Genomic DNA, 21,443 nt, shown 5'->3' on the forward strand with positions numbered 1-21,443 from the left:
TTCAATGGCATGCATGGTGTAAATCTGTATAAAGCTCCAATATCCCATCTGATTTTCCACAACTAATGTTGTCTGGAGTTTTTTGTCTACGGAGTGTCCTCGAAAAGATATTTATCCAATGTTTTGTAAGCGAAATGATCCAAAAACACTAAACTGCAGTACAGCCGATTGAAGAGGCTGTATGTCTATCCCTCAAAGCATCATTCGGTCACTTTGGTCTAAGGTGTTGGGTGTGTGTGTGGCTGAACTCTCTTTCACAGGTGTCCTGTCTTGTTTTTGTCGTCTGTTGCGTGCATTGGTCAGGTTTCATTTAGTGTGAGAATGTGTGGCATCCCTTTTTTTGGCATTGCTACGCATTCTCTCATCTTGTTTGTCGGTTGTCATGGGCATATATTGGCTTATTGTCTTGGCGATGTGCGCTCATACCATTCGGGTATTTTGTCTTGTGAGAGCATGTGGCTTTGTTTTGTTTCTGTATCGCCACACGTCTCTCTGTTTTACATCATACCCCGCCTCCTTGCTTGCTTATTATTATTTAATTTGCCTCACCTGTCCCCTGTTAACCCAGTTTCATTTCTCTCCCTATTTTAGTCTCCTTGTGTTTGCTGTCCACAGTGCCACTTCATCTTGTTTGCAGTCTTGTGTGCTGTTGTATACAGTTGGTCCCATCTTGTTGGTCCTGTTTTTTACTTCCATCCCCACTTTGGCCTGGTCGGTCTTGTTTCCCCTGTCCCAGCCTGGATTATATTTTCTTTGTTTTTTCCCCATTCAGAGTAGTTTATGTTTATTGTTTTTCTCCCTTGTGGGAGTTTGAGGTTACCTTTATTTTTTTGTATTTAATAAATTCCCTGTTTTTGTACCTCTGCGAATAGGTCCCGTCTCTGCATCCATGACAATTTCTGAGATGTTTTATGCATACGGCCACTGATATCATATTTAAATGACATGGGCAGTTTTTACTCTAAAGAGAATTCAGTTAATTTACCAGTTCCATTTATAAATGATGTGCTCATTCCAGGGTAATGTAATAATACCATGGAGAAGTTGAGTTGTAGTTGCTGGATTCACTTATACTTAGTGGCAGTGTTACAACAGCCTCTGTTATACTGTTATATATATATATATATATGTCTAGCTTGAAGGTGATGTTTGCAATGGCTTTGATCTTGAAAAACTTTCTCCAATACCAACTTGTTATGCAAAGACAAATATAATTAAGCCATTGGAAAGTTGATTTCTCCAAAAAGTATAAACACTGTGGCACTATCAAATCAGCCCACAAAGCAACATTGCCTCAACCAATGGCATGAGTTTGGGGAATGACTATCTTTCCAATCAATTGCAAATACAGGAAGTGGAACCTGACTGAAAACAGGTCATCATCTGAGCAATTCCATTTGGTTTTGCAAGTTCCATGGATTTTACATACTTCAACTTTAAGTTATGATAAATAGAAGTCAATATGTTAATAGATACAGCCACCAATGTATGCATGTGTGTGTGTCCTCACCGTGCCCCGACGGAGAGCAAACTGAATAGAGTCCAGATCCGAGACAGGGCACCAGATCTCAGCGATCAGACACTTCTGAGTGACGTCGATGTTGCAGAGGTTCAGAGTATGATAAATGGCTTTCATCTTCCTCACTTTGATGAACCACACACGTACAGTCTTAGTAGCCGCCTGCAACACTCTCTGCCTGTGATCTTCTGTCTGATTAAGCACCTGGAATGTAGGAGGAACAGTCAAAAAAGGAAGTTTGCGCTGGGAGGTGAGAGTAGACAGTGCTGTAAAGGCTGTGGATCGCTGAACTGAAGTGATATGGTCATAATTAGAGCTTAAAAAGTATTCCTGGTCTGAATTTGATGCATTTAACAGATATTTCTTTTTATATCAATATTTATCGATAATTATTATTATTATTATTATTATTTTTAATAGTTTTTCAATGTCTACTTGCAATAAATGGATACATTTCACAGTTTCAACACTTTTTGTTGTGTCTTGCACCTTGAGTGCTGTATTGTGAAGACAACGTGTTACAGTTCAACTTTTAAAAACGTGCTTTGAGACATCTGCCTTTCGTTCTATTCTGTTGTGCCAACTAGCTTTTTTTTTTTATGCAAGAATGTGCTCTGTAAAGACCCTGTGCAATTTATGGCCCGCGGGCCGGATCCGGCCCTCCACATGGTTTAATGTGGATAATTTATTCTAAAAGCATTTTTGATTCATTGGATATTTTAGTTTTCTTGCATTGGGACAAGTGCCTCCACAAGCATTTAACATGCTCAGGGTTGCCAGATAAGAAACGCAACACCCCCAATTTGACATTTATACTTGCGCAAATTGGAAATATTTTGCCTAATATTTTGTGCAATCTGGCAACCATGCCATGTGAGAGCACTTTTCTAGCTCTCTCTTTTCTCCTTAATGATCTCTAGTGCAATATTCTTTTTAAGGAAAAGTTTTTTTACGGCTACACTGTGTCCATTCAAAAGTCTGCTTGTGATGTATGGTGCTAGTAAATTTGCAGGTAAACCTTGATGAAATTAAATATAAAAGTAGATCTCAGCATCATTGGCACATGGAGGGGTAATCATTGTCATATGAGCAAAAGCAAGCGAGAGACGATATATGCATTTTTGTATTATTTGAAGTCCCTTCGCACCTGTAACTCTTGCAGTAATCATTTATCAGTCATGCAGCCTGTTTTATTCATTTGTGTGCTGAATGGAAAGTCAAACCATTGACGGGACCCACATCATGACCCTCTTAGCATGTAAAAGGGTAATGTTTTGAGAATAAAATATTTTTTATTAAAACAGACTGCTGATGTAGAGAGTGTTAAATTGAATAATAAATTAACATGGAAGTAGAAATGGTAAAATAAATAATTTATAATAAGCTCAGCATTTATTAAGTTTTTTAATGCCTGATAGAAATGTATCTACCTTTGTAGAGCATTCCAATACTTTATTCTGCAATTGCAGAATAGCCCAATTAGTCACATATACAATTCAGAAAATCGAGTACACAATTATTTCTGGGCTTAAAAGATACAAAAACCAAATAAATGCGGAACATTGTATCTCAAAAGGAATACAATGTGACCCCCTATGCGCCTTAAAGCCCTATGTGGCCCCTTTACCAAAATAGTTGCCCACCACTGCCCTAAAGAATGCTTCAGTCTGATAATTAATGGTTTAGAGAGCTTGATCAACCTCCAGTCCCATTCAGGGAGGCTTTTGATCAGTCGATAAAATGAGTTAACAGTGCATGTTTTATGTGTCTTTTTTTAGGTACAGTGGAATTTTCAAACATTCAGGAGGAGTGGACAGGGAAGTGCAGAAGTATCTCGTTGGCATGTCAGACAGCTACAGTGCCAACCTTAAAGTTCAAATGCACATTCTCACACACTGGATGGACATCCACAACTGCCGCTTTAAAATCAGACACACTCGCCCACGCTGGAAAAACTTACTAACACACCAATGCTTGAAACATACAGAGGTCTCACCCACCCTGACAAGTAGACAAACTCACTCAGTCTGCGATTAATGTAATCATTACTAACATGTCCAAGAGACCCCTTTTGTCACACATAGTAACAGAAAAACACACAAGACATGTAGAATTCCTAAATGGCTAAATGTGCATTCTCTCTAGAGCTAGGAGAGGAGCACAGGGACATTAACTATTTATGACTGACTGACAGACAGACACACAACACACAAATAGTGACAATTACTGTATCTATCACACCTCAGGGACAAACAGGTCTGCTAATAGCTTAAAGTGAGTCAGTGACATGGAACTCAAGTACACACACTCTCCCTGCCCTGTCTGCACTGTTTGGATCTGTTCCTTTATTTTTGTTGAACAGTCAGAGCATTGAGATCTGCATATGTTTGTGTGTTTTGTTGTAAGGTGAGACAGAGAGGATCAGTGAATAAGTGTGGCAAACATGAAGAAACTCCCACAGTATGTGGAAATGGACAGACATAATCACTAACTATGAATGTGGAAGTGTGTGTGTGAGTGGAGAAGACACCCGCTGTGAATCCATTCTGCTGTAAAGGTGTGATAAGCCAACAAAATATGCCACCAATTGTGCAATAAATGTGAAGGCAAAATTGAATGCACCTGTAGTGAATTCCTATGGGGGGTTTTTCTGTTATCTAATATTTTATTTATTTTGAAATATTCTATTCAATGCCTATAACATTATAGGTTTTTCTGTTAATTTCACTTCAATTGATTGACAAAAATAGATGATACATATTTTATTTTAGAAAGAAATTGTCCTCATATAATGTAAAAAATAAAAGCCCCTTAAAATCAATTCCGATGGCAATTACTATATATATATACTGTATGTGTATACACACACATTTTGAAACTGGCATATTAAAAGTCAGAATGCGGGTGTCTTTTGACAAAGTAAATCTTCTCATTCAGGTTTAGTTTTTGTTCCAAACAATCCTGAATGCAATAAGCATTTTGTTGGTCACTTGTTTTCTATATTTGTCACCTTTTGCCAAGTAGTGAAGAGTTTGCCACACCCAGAGTGAAGTCTCATCTACAATCAAGCTCCTCATTGCTGTATATTAAACATCAAATTCTGATTTGCTGTATTTTTTTGTTTGATTTGTTTCAGAGTATTTCACTTTAAATGAGGACAGCAAACTTGCCTGACACTGGAAACTATTTCACTGTGGGAGACCCTGAACAAATCTAATATGAAGTAGGACGATAAACTGCCCCACCATGTGGTGAGGCTCCAAATTGGGTGAGCAAGTGGGCATCTGTGTGGGTGGGAAGGTATGGTCACTATGTAAATGTGCGAGGACACACTCACCCAGAGCTTTCCTGCCCGAATAAGGAACTGTGAGAGATTCTCTCAAAGACCCAGTGCTGTAACGCCAACCATCAGTCGCCCTTTATGCCCAGTAGCAACCCCTAATACCTCTGACTCACTAAGGGAGATTCACAGCAACTGTGCATTGTTGCAACCAGTTGTTAAATTCAGTCAAATCAATCTGCACTTAACAGTCAATTAGTTTACAACCTCTGCATAAGAGAGTGAATAAAAAAGGACAAACATGTAAAATGAGATTATAACAGTTAAACAGCAAGGAAAAAAACAAGAAGTTAGAAATACAGAGATAAAAGCAAAAAGACAAACACACACAGCAGCTATACAGCATTTTGAGACTAAAAGGCTGATCTAATCTGTGTTCATTAAAGCACTGGGCTCTTGATCACACTCTCATTCCATAAAATTCCATTACACCACTTAGCTGCAGTTTACAAAGCAAAGGAGATCAATATACAGTTAAATCATATTCTGTCATATCAATGATGGCATGTATTTATTAGTGCATCGGCTCTCCTGTTTAGCAGAGGCCATTTCCCTTGGTATGCAAGAGTAGCATCTGAAAAATTATGTGTACTTGACCAAAGAAGTAAAACAGAAATATGTAATGTTTGTCCATAGGTATACTTAGATTTTCTGTTTTTCTTCATTTTCATTTTCTGACGAGTCTACGTGTCTAGTAAAATTGGGCTGCATGCACATACTGTTCTGATGATGAAATTTACGTCACATGATCAAGACGTTGCAGCACGCGGACAACTGAAGTACACTTTAACAATTAAGTCTGTGTGAGTGCACAACTCTTACCATCTGGAGATCATCAATGCGAGTGTTCACTCCAGCTGCCATTTCTTTCCGCTCTTGAGGGGTCTCTGGACAGGGGTACAGAGATGCCCGAAACCTAACAAAACAAATCAATAAAGGGAAAATTAGCAATCTGTCCCAGATAAAAAAATTAATGATTTCTGAATGCAAACATTTAGTAACCACAGACATTCACTGAATCTGTCAATCTGTTTTGAGACTTCTGATTGGCAATAAAAAGCTCATACCCTTCACAAATCTTCTTCACTCTGTTCTTCAGCTGGTCTCCCTGGAAGAAAATGATGAACACTGTCTTGTGCACATTGTCTCCCTGAAAAATAAGGGAGAGAATGTTTATATTAAAAGCACTGTTCAGCTAAATAATACCCCAAATACAAAATGACATGACATGAGCTGACATTTTATCTAGCATCGTATTATAGAAGTTAATATACTTAAAACAAAAGTAAAATGCATGACATTTTCTCTTTCAATTGGCACCTACTGTGGTGGGGTCCTCAAGTGGGTCTTCAATATCTGCCTGCCGCAGGAAGACGTTGCCACGGCAGACTCTCCACAGCATCCTCTCAAATGTGGGGATCCTCTCTCTGCCAATTACGCCTGCAACAAACCTGCAACAAGTGTCAAGAGGAAATCAAATTTCATATTAGTATGCTCTAATATCAGAGTGATATGAAACTGATAATATGAAACTGATGTCGAATATTGAAGCAGGCCTTTTTCTAAAAAATATTTATCTATATATATATATATATATATATATCCTTATTTTGAACATATGAATTGATGAGTAATAACAGAGAGAGAAGTGTATCCATTTGGCCTAATTTATGAAATATGTGTAGAACAAATTTCTGTGTACATTCATAAGTCAAATCATATGTAAATTTTTGAATTCAATTAAATAGGAAAATTAACAAAAATGATTTATGTACAACTTGAACAGGAATTTGTTTCATGAATAAGGCCCATTATGTGCAAATCTGCCCTACAATCTGTTCATTGTATCTTGAGAACTAGTGTCATAAAAATGCAGAGTATGTTTTATGTTTGGTATTAAAGGCAAAGATTTCTACTGATCCAGATCAATGACTCCGCCCCCAATTATGACGATTAATTGTGTGTTTTAGGGCTGTGACACTTAATTGTTTCGTTAAGGGCTTTGGCAATTACTTGCAATATAAATCGTCATATTTCTTAAGGTGTGCTTTTTCTGCATGTGTGCTTCATACATATTTAACATCAAATAATAAAAGAGGGATAAAATATGATTTCCTTTTAAGGGTTTCAAAACTTATGAATGACAGGAAAAATTAATCAAAATATGTCTCTGTTTTTGGACAACTTTAGATTTAGACAGTTTATATATATATATATATATATATATATATATATATATATATATATATATATAAATATATATATCCATATATAGGGTACTATATTTTATATATAATTTATATATATCATATAACTATATATATTATTATATAGGGTATAAATAATGTTCCATGCATGTCAATGAACCATAAATGTCCATTAATGAACAGGGCACCTGTGGATGGTTGTTAAAGACTAACAGCTTAGATGGTAGCAAAAAGTCACAATTATAAGCTTGGAAATACAGACCTTTCTACTGATTGTGAAAAGGTTTAAAACAATGATGTCCAGTGTCTCTGTTCATCATGAACGCATTAAGCATATTGCATGAGACATAAGGACTGACGCTGTGGCAATGGATTGCAATGTCCATAGAGAGACTAGACAGCACTACAGGAAATAGGTAGGATAACTAATAGGTCGACTGGCAGATTACGGTAACAACACCGCTTAGGATAATTAAGAGCACACTTTCGTGACTGGTTCAGGATGGCAACAACAACTACAAGAGTACACTAGAATGCCCAGTGCCTCCATCAGTGCTCAGACCGTCCAAAATAGGCTGAGAGGCTGGACTGCGGGCTAGTAGGCATGCTGCATGGCAGGTCATACAGGACATCACGCAACGATGCCTATGGCCAGAACCGCCTTGCTAGACCAGACAGGACTGGCGAAAAGTGCTCTTCACTGCCGAGTCGCGGTTTTGTCTCACCAGGGGAGATGGTCAGACTCGCGTTTATCGTTGAAGGAATGAGCGTTACACCGAGGCCTGTACTCTGGAGCAGGATCGATTTGGTCAGGGGCCGTGTTTCACAGAATCATCAACCCTAACACCAACCACCACTCATCAACCACCAGTACCTGTGAGAGCCCAAGCTTGTGTAAGTGTTAAGTGAATAGCAAAAAGACAGCTAACAACTTATCATCGGACTGAGCTTGTTGTCATTGCAGGCAATCTCAACGCTGTGTGTTATGGTGCGTTCACATTCCCAACGTGAAGCAAGCGAACAGACGCAAATTCCTGCTGGACAGCGTGAATGAATCGAATGGCATGACTCGAACACATGAAATCACTTTATTCATGCGAGTTAAAATTCTTCAACGCATGAACCGTTGTCACGAAGGCCTATCAGCATTTGAGATTGTCCAGATGTCACTGGCATACTGCTGTAGTAGCAGGAAACAATCTGGAAAAATTAATGAAAAAATTTTTGTAGCGATGTGTGAGCACCCGGAATTGTATGACACAACGTTATACATGTACTGAGACAGGACGAAAAAAGACATCGCTTGGAGGAAAGTGAGCGAGGAAGTTGGACTACCTGGTAAGTTCGGAAAATACGTGCTTCTACTTGAATGGTTGTACTTCACTATGAACCAAGTTGTAGAAGCCCCTCCTCCTGTCCTTTTCAGGAAGAGAAGGGGGAATACGTTACGGGGCGTTACTTGCACAAACTCAAGTTTAAACACACATTTATAATCCAGTGGTCAAACTCGCATGAGCAATCCAAGGCGAAAATTTTCTTCATGTTGTTTGTGAACGTACAATTACAGGAACGACATCCTCCTCCCTCATGTGGTACCCTTCCTGCAGGTTCATCCTGACATGACCCTCCAGCATGACAGTGCCACCAGCCAAATTGCTCGTTCTGTGCGTGATTTCCTGCAAGACAGGAATATCAGTGTTCTGCCATGGCCAGTGAAGAGCATGGATTTCAATCCCATTGAGCACATCTGGGACCTGTTGGATTGGAGGGTGAGGATTAGGGCCATTCCCCTCAGAAATGTCCGGGAACTTGCAAGTGCCTTGGTGAAAGAGTGGGGTAACACATCAGGAAGAACTGGCAAATCTAGTGCAGTCCATGAGGAGGAGATGTACTGCAGTACTTAAGGCAGCTGATGGCCACACCAGATACTGACTGTTACTTTTGATATGGTGTGGCTCAGAGACGCTCGGACCGAAAGACACACAAACAAGCAATGACATTTATACAGTATATTAGCTTAAATTATCCTTATTTGGGAATTAAAATGTGATTGGAATTTGAATGCCCAATAATCGTGTTTGTCTCAAATAATCATGGTTAGATAAAATAACCATGATCAGACTATGTGATCTAACAATGTGCACACACAGAGAAATTCAAAGTTCACTATCCTGATTCAGTAATAGTAAACATTGTCTTTAGGGGAAGCACTTTCCGAGGTACAACTGTGTGAAAACAGCACTTTTTTCCAGAATATTTATGTGTATATATTTATTTATATTTATGTATCTAAATGTGTGAACCATCCCTGTGTGTTAGCAAATAACTTTGTTCAATAAGACACAGAGAATTTACTACTCACCCAAGCCTAAGTGGTGCACGTCCAACCTCATTTGTGTCGATTAAAGTTGACGACTCTTCCAAAAGTGCAGGATCTTCCATCTGAGAATAAAACATTTTTATTCTCTCATTTAAATACCCCACTGGAAATAGTTTTCAGAATTAATCAAAGTTCTTGGTGGTTTCTAGTTTTATTGATGTTGTTTCAAGAAATAATTTCCTTAAAACTAACCAAACCAAATTAACAGTGCCCAATGATATTTTCAAGTTATGTAATATAACAGTTACTGTAGATCCTCTTGGTGAGAGGATCGTTCACATTGTACATTTAGTTAATTAATCTGTGACCTTTTTCATTGTAATAACTACATAAAAACAAATTAATTTATCAACTTAGATAATAATTACTTATTTAGCTGACAGTTTTATTCAAAAAAAATCATACTACAGGCACAACATATGTTGGGTGAAGTGCCCTACTGAAGGGCACAGGGGTCGTAGCTCATAAATCACTGCTTCTGGACATTATACCTACAATCTTTGGGTTACTTGCCCAGAGCTTTTAAGCCAGCGGCACACTAGCAGACTCAACACAACTCAAGGGTGTCACACATGCAGACAGTTTTCCTGAGATCTCACTCTCTTCAGACGGCGGTATGACACACTTGCTGATACAAAATGGTGAAGTGTGGCAAACAAAGCAACTCACCGCAACTCTCTCTCTCTATGGTTCCCTGTCACATGGACCTCACCAAAATAACAAGAGTACCACATGAGCATAAACAATTGCAATAGAGTGATTTAGGGCCTTTTCAGACCTGCAGCTGGCTTGATTTGCTCCAATGTCGCATTTTCTTAATTTAGAAGAATTAGCTCATACATAAATATACAGGTTAAAAAGATATACCTTTAAAAATAAGTATTGTTATGCAATGTTTATGCAATTGTTTATGCCTCCACATGGTACATAATGCGTTTTACCGTCAGAGGTTGCGCTGCAAATAAACCTTATCCGACACACGGATGGGTAGGTGTTGTAAAATTTCTATTGTGGTTATTTTATATCTGTCATTAGATGCATTATTTCTGCATTGAAAAGTACCTGTTCTCACGTTCATGTAGCTCTCTTTACTTTACTTTGTGAATGTGTGTGATTGTGTATTTATCCCCTTGAGGCTTACCATAGAAAGCGCATGTCCATATATACAGTTTTCAGTATGTAAAGAAGTGCAATAAAAACAGATTGTTGTGTTGCCTTCGGATGTCATTTTAGTGTAGGAAAAAAAGGCAGGAATAACGTTTGGTGACAGAACCACTATGGATTACAATCAGCGTTTGTGATAATATGCAGCTGAGTGCGATGAACACATTCAGATCAGCTAGACATCTAGTCAGTTCTTTAAGGAAAGTTCACCCAAAAATGAAAATTCTCTCATCATTTACTCACACTCATGCCATCCCAGATGTGTATGACTCTCTTTCTTCAGCAGAACACAAATTAAGATTTTTAGAAGAATATTTCAGCTCTGTACGTCCATACAATAATGCAAGTGAATGAATGGAAGCACATATCGCCAGCATAAAAGTAATCCATACGACTCCAGAAGATTAATTCATGCCTTCTGAAGCGAAATGCTCTGTGTGTAAAAAAAAAATATATATATCAATATTTAAAAATGTTTTACTAACAATTTTTGCTTCCCACCAGCTCGATGACTAGGGTGGTGTTCAAACTGCCAACTCAAACCTTTACGTGATGTAAGAGCAAAATCCTCCTCTGTTTATACATACATACGTTGATTAATAACATCCTTATTAGCAGCTGTTCCTATGGATTAGGGTTGCTCCGATACCGAAATTTTGGCTTCGGTACGATTTAAGCCCTGGTACCTCGGTGTCGATACTAAATTGATATTATAATCACCAAATAAAAAGTCTCAGACTTTTTATGAAATTTATGAAAGAACTAACAATAAGATCCTTCTGCTGTTTAATGATTACACTTGGCCATATCCAGAGTGTAACCAGGCTAGGAAAGGAGGCGGCAGAAACCAGCTGAAATGTCAAAATAATGTTTAATGAAAACAAAAAGACACAAAACAAACACACACTCTGCAGCTGCATGTGTCTCTCTCTCGAACTGTCGTATTCCGCTGCACTTATCCCTCTCCGCGGCTGATTAGCCCGGTTGGGTCCAGACATGCACAGTCCTCCTCGTCACAGAGTTTTTTTTATTTTCAAACTGTCATTGATTTCATCACAAAACTGTCACATCTCATATCATTTAGCTAATGACAGCATACTGCAAAATGGTACCAGAATTAGCAACAAGATGATATCATACCATTTAAATTTTTTTGGTATTGTGATACTTTGTTAGTAGCGGTAAACCGTGCAACAATACTATGGACCGCAATACTGTTCCCACACAAAAGTAGCTTATGTAGTGATCTGAGGCATCTGCTTCACTCACTTATTTTCTTGCATTCAAACAGCTCTCCTTGTTGACTGTTCCAAGATGGTGCCACAGTTGACGTATCCAAACCAGCCGAATGAAGCATCGATGTATGAATATCTATGCTTCTCTGTTGTAAACAACACTGCACTTTTGTATTTTTTCATATTTCATGGGTTAGTTCTCGCGTGAACTTGCCAACGTGCTTACGTCAAGCGAGAGGCAGCGTTTATTTGACCCTCGAGAATTTTTTGTTTACAATTTTTTTATATTTATCCATTTCTTACACACCTAGTGCTTTGCTTCAGAATACATTGTTTAATCCACTGTAGTCTGGATTGGTTTTAAAATGTAAAAACATGAACACGCATTCACTTTCACTTTATAGACATATAGAGCTGAAATATCTTGGCTTGTGTTCTGCTGAAGAGACAGTCACACACATCTGGAATGGCATGAGGGAGAGCAAATTATGATAGAATTTTCATTTTTGTGTGAACAATCCCTTTAACTCTGCAGGGAGTCCCGACAGTCAATTGATCAATGACCTCCCACTGATAGACACTAATGCACGCTTAGTCTCCATCCGCCTGGCCGCCGATCATGTTAATGAAGCTCACACCTGAAAATCCTTGGGAAAAAAGGAAAATCAGCTAGTGTGGCGCCGGCTTAAGTAACACAACCCTAACACCAACCACCACTCATCAACCACCAGTCCCTGTGAGAGCCCAAGCTTGTGTAAGTGTTAAGTGAATGGCAAAAAGACAGCTAACAACTTAACTGCTTACTCTCAAATTATCATTTAGAGCATGTAAATAAAATCACAATGTTAACAGGTTAAAGTTCATATCAGAGATCAGAAAGCACCGAAATGTAAGGTCAAAGATCTCCAAAAGGCTGAAAGACAGAAAAAGGAACACCCCGGTAGGAACTAATTATTACAGACAAAAAAGGCTGTTTCTTTACGTTTACAAGTAACATGTGAATAGGGAGTCGAACACCTTGCAGAACTGGTCTTGGGAAGGGCAATTTGACATCATCATCAGCGGCTGAGGGTTGACCAGGAATTCAGAGAATGGCCTTTCAATCTGTTAGACATGCATCTGTCTTTGTCAGGGTGAACATGATCACAAACATGGGGAAAACATGTTTTGGTTCCTCTGTTTGTGTATTGTCTGTGCGCTCATTTGACTATTGACTGCTGTAGATTACTCATTTGCATATACATAAAATCAGATAATCACTTGGCAATGTCTGAGTAACACCACAGGTAACTCTAATGGATAAAATTATTTTCAGAGACTAAGTAATGTAGACCTCGTCAAAGAACTGCTGTGTTCGTCGGAGGATGTGCTTGAGCTCCGTCAGCTCCAGGAAGTTCTTCTTCAGGGCCTCCTGGTTGGTGTTGATCTCCTTAAGCTCATTCTCCAGCTTTTCGAAGGTGGCCTGCAAAATATCAAATGGTCACATGTAATTTGCTGAACCCCAAGACTTCTCAAAATACCTGCAAATTTAACAAATACTTTAACCTAAGATAAAAGCTGGGTATATTGACTGTTCTTTTACAGACCAATTCTTTGTTAAAACAGTTACTATACCTCCAAGTCGATCATGTCTCGTGGAAAAGGGACCTCTGGGTTCTCTCCTGTGTCTACAACAGGTATGTTGGCCTTTTTTATTTCCTTCTCCACAAATCCTTAAATAGAAATGCAAAAAAGAAAATTAAGAAAGTAGTTGGACCTGACTTCTTTCCATTGGATTTAATCAGAACAAATGACGCAATGTCTTCTGTCTACAATGACTTCTATTTCATTATATCAGCAATGCTGACTAAACTCACTTAATTTGCGGTCCATCTCCTCACAGCGACGAACTTCATTTACAAACTTCCTCTGGAAAACGTTCACATCTGGGTTCAACTGCAATTGAAAGAGAGAAAATACATTGACAAGTTATTATTGATTAACTCCTTGTTAGTTAATAATTAGGGATATTGAAAGCCACATTCACACCCAGGTGTGTAAAAAGTTGCACAGGGAACATACTGTTCAGATCATATTTACTGTGAAAAAATAAAATAATAATCCCCATTAAATAAAGACATTACAAAAAACAAATCAGAAATGTATTGTTGGTGGCATTGACTAACTAGATGTGGATTCAAGAAATGAGCACAAGGGTCATAAACAATGAGGGCTCACTTAAAATACCACTATAAGTGAGCAAAATTCCCCAGAATGTGGTGTACAAAAATTATTATTACAACTTTTCAGATGGATAGTTTAGAGATGAATACATTTGCATTTTTTAGATTAAAGTATGCTTCCTCAGCAGTAAAATCCCGTTCCTACTGAAGAGCAATGCTCAAAATATAAAACTAAATGCTTAAATATTCTCAATTCTCAACAAATTAATATTGTCCACTGTATGTAGTCCTGCAGCTGGTTGCAAGAAACCCTTAACAAAAACACACTTACAAATATAACTAAGGATTGGCCTTTGCACACCAAAGGCGGCGCAATTATGGGAGGTGAATCGCCTGCAAATGTCCCTTTCACATTAAAAGCTAGGTGAATAAACACCGTTAGCACATTAATGGCTCTTCAATAAATGGTGCTAATCAACAAGCAATTTTAGCCCTGTATGTTAGATGGCGATAGGGCTGTCTATTTAATGTAAAAAAAAAAATATTTCTAAATTTTAAGAAAAACATGCACATTCATTTACATTTATTCATTTAGCAGACACTTATCCAAAGCAATTTAACATAACATTTTGGATGTGTGCCAAGCACTGGCAATGACTTCATATCAATTGCATTCTTGCGCTAAAAAAGGCTAGATGAAGCACAACAAAATACAGTTTAACTGAAACCAGGTGCCTGAGACACATTTTAAAGTTCTTTTTAACTTGACATGGCATCTAAAAAAAAAACTGTGCTCCTGCACGAGACGCTGAATAAACAAAAGCAAAGCTGTGACGAGGGTTTCAGGGTTTACACATGATACATTCCCGATTTTCAATAAGCTATTTTGAACAATAATCTAATCTAAAACATCGCCATCACAACTGTATTATGTCCCGCATATTTTCAGCAACTTTTAATGACCAACTGAACTTGATTGTCATCTAAAATTTATTTTAGCATAATAATGCAATGTACATTTTCCGAAGAAGCTCAGCAAATACGATCCGAGGTAAAGAGGGTTAGTTTTGAAATATGTAAAAGTTCTAAAATGTTCAAAAGCTGGTTTTCTGAAAGTGAACTCAGCATTGGACAAATAGTTCTGATAGTTTACAGTCTTGGAAAATAAAGTGCAGAACATTCTGAGAATGTAATTCAGATGAATTTTTTCATCTACAGAACAGGGTACGGCTAATTTATGTTTGTGTAAAGGCAAGTATATTGGCCTAACAACATAATTTTTTTGTTTGGCCATTTATTTTTTTAATTTAATGCTTTATTCGTTTGGTACTTGTTTTAATTTAATACAGGGAATTTTGCTGGGATTTTTTTTATTTTTATTTAAAACAACTTGCACAGAAATTATATATGTTTTAGCATTGTGGGCTAATTACATGACTGCTGTCTATTATTTTGAATAGTGTAGAAAAGAAACTTTAATAAATAAACAGATGGCTCCCACGATTACATTAATCGCAAAAAGTGGCCATTCGTTTGTTCTCTGTGCACTTGTCACTGACAGGTGCATGATACGAGATATTTGTGTTGGCACTCCTGGAAGTATTATGATGCAGAGGTGTTTGCAGCTTCAGATCTGTACAGGTATGCAGTTATGTCATATTCATATCAGTGCAAATAACAAATGAACAAATAATGCTTCACGTACAATAAACTGGCTTTCAAGGATGTATGCCTTGTCATGATTAAAACAGGCAAACCATTGGGGTAAACTCTGTCATGCGATTTCTGCTTTAATGGCAATTTTCTCGACAAAAAGTGTTTGCAAACCAGTTTTTCGCGACATTTGAAGACATTTGGAGTTTATGCACTAAAGTTAAACAGAAAAATATTATGTCAATAATTTGCATTTCCATCAGCTATATCGAAAACGTTTTGATGAGCATATCAACAACACAATGTGTAGCGCAACGAGAACAAACTTTTTCAGTTGTCCTGCTGGACAAGTTTACTGCCAGAATTATCATGCATGTATAGACAGTCTGACAGGTGTTTTGAAAAAAATAAAATAAAAAAATAGAAGATTAACGGTTAAAACATGTTATCAAATGGAACAATAGTGACTGCCATGCATACTGTTTATACTTGTGTTAAGTACATTTATTTAAAATCACAGTGTAATGCACACACATAATGATGGTTAAAACAAGTGATGTCAAATGGAACAATGCTGATTGTATCTTATTGCCATGAGTTACAAATTATATACTACTTATACATTGTTATACTACTACTTGTGTTATACATTTGCTCAAAACCATGCATGTTAAAAAATTAAACAAGTCGAAATCTAAACACTCCAAGAGTCTATATAATGCAAGCAATAAAACACAGTTCTCACCCATTAAAACCCATTTTCAGTCTGACCCATTATTAGCTACTTTTAAACTGCCAACAACAGCTGTTAATGAATATTAAAAATAGCACAGCTATAAAAATTGTGGAAACACCACCACAATTTTGGTATACAGAGGCATTTTGAATACAAAGACATATCTGCAGTGCACTGCAAGTCACAGCAATAGTATTAATATTTGGTGAAGTAAAACACTTAAGGTTCGTAAAGTTGTTTCTAAAAAAAGGAGATACAAAAGGCAAAGATGCCACATTATAAATTATATTCTACACAACCTGGCCAAAAAAAGTACAATATTTTGTTGGACAGGCTTTAGCTTTGATTTCGGTGTGCATTCATTGTGGCATTGTTTTGACAACCTTATGCAAGGTCACAACATTTATTTCCATCCAAATTTCCATTTTTTTTGGCCGAGATCTTGTATTGATGTCAGGAGAGACGAACCACTCCATAAAGTTTTCTCCAACACATTCCAAAGACTTTCAGTTGGATTAAGGTAAGGACTCTGTGGTGGCCAATTCACATGAAAAAATGATTCCTCATGCTCCTTGAATCACTCTTTCACAATTTGAGCCCGATGAATCTTGGCATTGTCGTCCTGGAATATGCCCATGCCATCAGGGATGAAAAAATCCATTGATTGGATAAACTGGTCATTCAGTACATTCAGGTAGTCAGCTGACTTCATTGTATTGCTGCATAATGCTGCTGAGCTTAGACCTGACCAATTGAAGCAATCCCAGATCATTACATTGCCTCCAGAGGCTTGTACAGTGGGCACCATGCATGACGGGTGCATCGCTTTATGCGCTTCCTTTCTTACACTGATGCGCCCATCGCTTTGGAATTGGGTAAATCTGGACTCATCAGACCACATTACATTTTTCCATTGCAATTCTTTTACGATGTGACTTCAAGCGTTTTAGTGATCTCCGATCACGATCCTGCAAGATTTTTTTCTGAACACAGTTCTTCCGCAAAGCTGATGGATCACCACTATCCTTCCAGGTTTTAATTATGCGTTGGACAGTTCTTAACCCAATTTCAGTGATTTCAGCAATCTCCTTAGTTGTTTTCGTTGCTTGATGCAGGCCAATAATTTGCCCCTTATGAAACACAGTAACATCTTTTCCACGACAAAGAAATTAGAAGCTACACACTACATCAGTTAGTTAAAAGAATTGATGCCAGCTGAAACATATTAATACTGGGAATAATGATGCAATCATAGGCTCTTAAGTATCTGCCTATTTATATCAAAACAGCGACTTGTTTTTTTCGGCCAGGCAGTGTAAATATAAAAGAACTCACAGAAGATTTAATGCAAAGGCAAAAAATGCAGTAATATGGAATAAATTATGAAGACAATCCACATAAGACCAGATAAGTTTTAAAGGGGATGTAAGGAAGTGATGCAGCAACATTAGATGATGCGAGTTAAATATACATACTCACTACTGGATCAGGATTTCTTCCTCGTGTTCCTTCAGCGTATTATGTCAGTGGTCAAAACAGCTTTCTATGCTTTAGCGCCACATGTTGCATTGGTTTTGGTAACTGCAACAGCTTTTGACACGTGATCCAAAGCTCATATTTTATTGGTCAGGGCATTTCATTGGCTGCCGAAGAAACCTTTTTTTGACACTGCAGTTGGACTGCAGACTTGGTGAACCAACATCTATTGTCTCTGTATACAGTAAGTGTATAATAGGGTTGTGGCGATAGACGATGATATCAGGGATTGACTACAGTCAGAGATATAACGCAAATAGTTGAAGCCTTTGATGAAATCAAGACGATATTTGGCTCGTTTTTCCATTAATGTATTATTATTATTAGGCTATTATTATTATCATCATCATCAAATTAATATTACAATTAATTTGCCCTGCCATATTTTCACATCGATGAAAATGGCATCGTCATTCGTCAGCATTTTGTTTTCTTTTCAAAGCACATTAACATAAAATTGTAAAGATACTAATAATAATAATAATAATAATACTAATAACACTGCAATAACAAGTTGCTCTTATTATTATAGTATTAAAAATGATATAACCATTCATACCTGTGCAGTGTTGTTCTCCGGGATCAATGTCGTTTCGAGACATTTTGCCTCCAGTTTCCAATCCTCCAAAATATAATGGACTGTCACAGACATGTAGGGGGTCATGTTTATGTTTGACAACATGTCAGTGGTCAAAGCAACAAAGTCAGCCGCATTCAAATCTTTAGTTCCCTCGTTTTATTGTACAGATCGTGGGTAGCGGTGTTGAAGTACTTGCACCGGCAGCTCGTACTGTTTGTCAAAGGTTTGAAGTAGATCTCTAAAACTCAACTGTATGATAGGAGACCATCTCCTTTGCGATATACTTGGAGACAGCAGCTGTGCACTGGGCCCACATTTCATGGTTTCGTTTGTACTTAGTGCTTTTTGCAAAAGCTCAGATGATAGATGGCTGACTTCGATCTTTGCAGAGTTTGCAAATTGCCTGTGTGATATCCACGGGCTCGCCTTTTGTGTCTGATTGAAAACCAAAATATTGCCAAATAGGTGACGGGACATTTTCTTTATCTTTGTTCGCAAAATGTTGGACAACGATAAATTAGCAAATAAGTAAACTATTGCCCCCCCCCCACCCCCCGGGCGCGTGATAATATAGTGTATTGGCGATCTCACAGGCTGACGATAGGACGATCTGTCAATGGAGAAGATCGCACAACACTAGTGTATAACAGACTTGACTTTTTCATATGACTGTTTTACATGACACTTCTTTACTAGGACACAATCATCAACACTGGGGTAGATCAGTATGTACTCACATCTCTGAACTGCACCATGCCGATCTCTCCCAGCTCACTGACACAGCAGTAGGCCGACTCAGACTGGAGGAACAGCTGGGCCAGTGTCATCTCCTCACTACGGAACAGCTCCCCCATAATGCACTGCTCTCTAACCAATGCCCTATGGGGAGAAAGTCTGTAGGAAGAGAGTTCCTATTATATTTTTATATATAGACACAAAAGGGAACTGATTGTTTCATGGAGACAAAGGAAAACAAATTGAAAGAAATTTGTTAGGACTTTCACCATAAGCACAAGAAGAAATTAAGATGTAATGAAAAATTTCAGCATAACCCAAAACAGAAAAAGTGCCGTTGACAGTACGGTGTTTTTTTCTGTTTGAAAGCAGACACTGTGGTTAAGCTACACTCGCTATGTTAGGGTCTTTTTTCTTTAACCAAAAGGAAGGAAGGGAGGCATTGAGAATGCTTACGAGAGCACAAGAGGGAGTTCTCAGCCATGCATCAGCATGTTTAACCTCAGTTGACAGGCCCATTTCACTGCAATCAACTGATACATTTACTAAACAATAGGTAATACAAATAGATTAAATTAAGAGAATAAAATTGTCCTTAAATCATTACTACATTTACAAACCAGCAGAAAATCATGCTACAGTACATTACACCATAGCTAGAAGTACAGCAGTTATTGTACTAAATATGGCCTAGAGTATTCAAATCAACATGCAGAGCAAGCACATAAGATTTTTATTCAGAATTCTTTCAGACACCATCAATCATCCTTCACTTTACAACCCCAGAGGCTGTAATACAAGAGGTACACTTCAATTAGATCCTATTGAACAATTGTAGATGATACAGTTCTTTTACATCAATTCATTTCCTTTACATTTCTATAGCTAATGGAAGTAACAAACAAATAAAGCAAACATGTCAACAAAATGTCCAGGAATTATTTTACTTCAAAAGAAACAAATAAGAAATTATATTTTGCATACTGAAAACAAGCCAATTTTTAGGCCCATTAAAGGAATGGTTTACCCAAAAATGAAAAATTTTCCATCATTTACTCACTCACTCTCATGCCACAAATGAAGATTTTTTTTTTTAAATACCTGTAGGTCCAAACAATAAAAGTGAATGATGGCCAGAACTTTGAAGTAGGAGGGTGAGGGTGGCTGGGTTCCTAACCAGACGTGACGCGTTAACATATTTATTAGGGGTGGTTATACAGATTAATTGTGATTCAGATATCGATTCATATCGATTACGATGGTTCTGAAAAGCCCACAGGTTTGTTTTGTCATTTTCTCTCCCTTGTGTTTCGCAGGCATGCTTGTCAAGCAACACCTGTTTCAGTCTGATTGCACTCCCTACATATTCCCTCATGTTTCTCGGTTTCTTTGCCAGATTATTACGCTAAATTGAGTTATAACCTCTCTCTCCTTGTCTAGCTGGTCCTGTCTTGTCACTCTGTTGGTTTGCCCATGATGTTCGGGTTATGGTTTGCCTTCCAGTTTTTGCTGAGTTCAGCCTGGCAATCCACAAAGGAATTCCGCTCTATGCCCACATGCCGGGGATCTACACTTCTGCTGTTGTAGATTACAGAATAATGAGGCCACAACATGGACCCAGCTGAGTATTCCCCTCTTCGCCTCACCCCTTCTGGGAGGTCAGCAAGACCAGATCGCTACCGCTAACCAGGCTTTTGAGGCGATGGCCTCGTGTCTCACCGATCTCACCTACTAAGTGAAACAGCTCCACCCATCTCAGTCTCCAAAATCTCCACTGGAGGTTTCCTCACCAGCCCCCACAACGTCCTGTGTATTCTGGACTTTTTGAAGCCTGCATTCCGTATCCTACCAGACTAAGGTAAAGGTTGTTTCCGATTGGCGTACCCCAGACACTCGCAAGGCCATGCAGAGGTTTCAGGAATTACAGTCAGTTCATTGCACCTTTGCCGGATTTCACTTCCACACACACACTGATTTTTGTTGGTCCTTTTTTGGTCCTGGTTTGTTGGTGAGGATGTTTTTTTAAAAAGTAAAGAAGCGGTATTCTACCGCACCTATTATAATTACTCCCGATCCCGCAAATCAGTTCAAGGTGAAGGTGGATGCGTCCGAGGTTGGTGTCAATACAGTCCTGTTCCAGTCCATTCCTAGACGGAAAGATCAGTGTGCTTTTTATTCCGCATCGCTTAACCCAGC

General features: G+C 38.1%; 1 protein-coding gene across 4 annotated transcripts in view; it reads right to left on the minus strand.

Moving 5' to 3' along the window:
- Positions 1-21,443, minus strand: part of LOC127648462 (V-type proton ATPase 116 kDa subunit a 1-like) — a 52,618-nt gene that overhangs the window by 20,930 nt on the left and 10,245 nt on the right. For 2 of the 4 annotated variants that reach the window (XM_052133144.1, XM_052133143.1), the window contains exons 2-11: positions 19,250-19,406; positions 13,702-13,780; positions 13,460-13,557; positions 13,179-13,307; positions 12,863-12,949; positions 9,429-9,508; positions 6,184-6,310; positions 5,927-6,009; positions 5,682-5,775; positions 1,511-1,723 (exon numbers count right to left, since the gene is read on the minus strand). In XM_052133144.1, coding sequence (XP_051989104.1) covers positions 1,511-1,723; positions 5,682-5,775; positions 5,927-6,009; positions 6,184-6,310; positions 9,429-9,508; positions 12,863-12,949; positions 13,179-13,307; positions 13,460-13,557; positions 13,702-13,780; positions 19,250-19,366 — 1,107 coding nt within the window. In that variant the 5' untranslated portion in view covers positions 19,367-19,406. The remainder of the gene's footprint in view (positions 1-1,510; positions 1,724-5,681; positions 5,776-5,926; positions 6,010-6,183; positions 6,311-9,428; positions 9,509-12,862; positions 12,950-13,178; positions 13,308-13,459; positions 13,558-13,701; positions 13,781-19,249; positions 19,407-21,443) is intronic. The other 2 variants (XM_052133146.1, XM_052133145.1) reach the window with 1 other exon arrangement.

Source organism: Xyrauchen texanus, chromosome 8 (assembly GCF_025860055.1).
Source record: "Xyrauchen texanus isolate HMW12.3.18 chromosome 8, RBS_HiC_50CHRs, whole genome shotgun sequence".
NCBI classification, from domain to species: Eukaryota; Metazoa; Chordata; class Actinopteri; order Cypriniformes; family Catostomidae; genus Xyrauchen; species Xyrauchen texanus.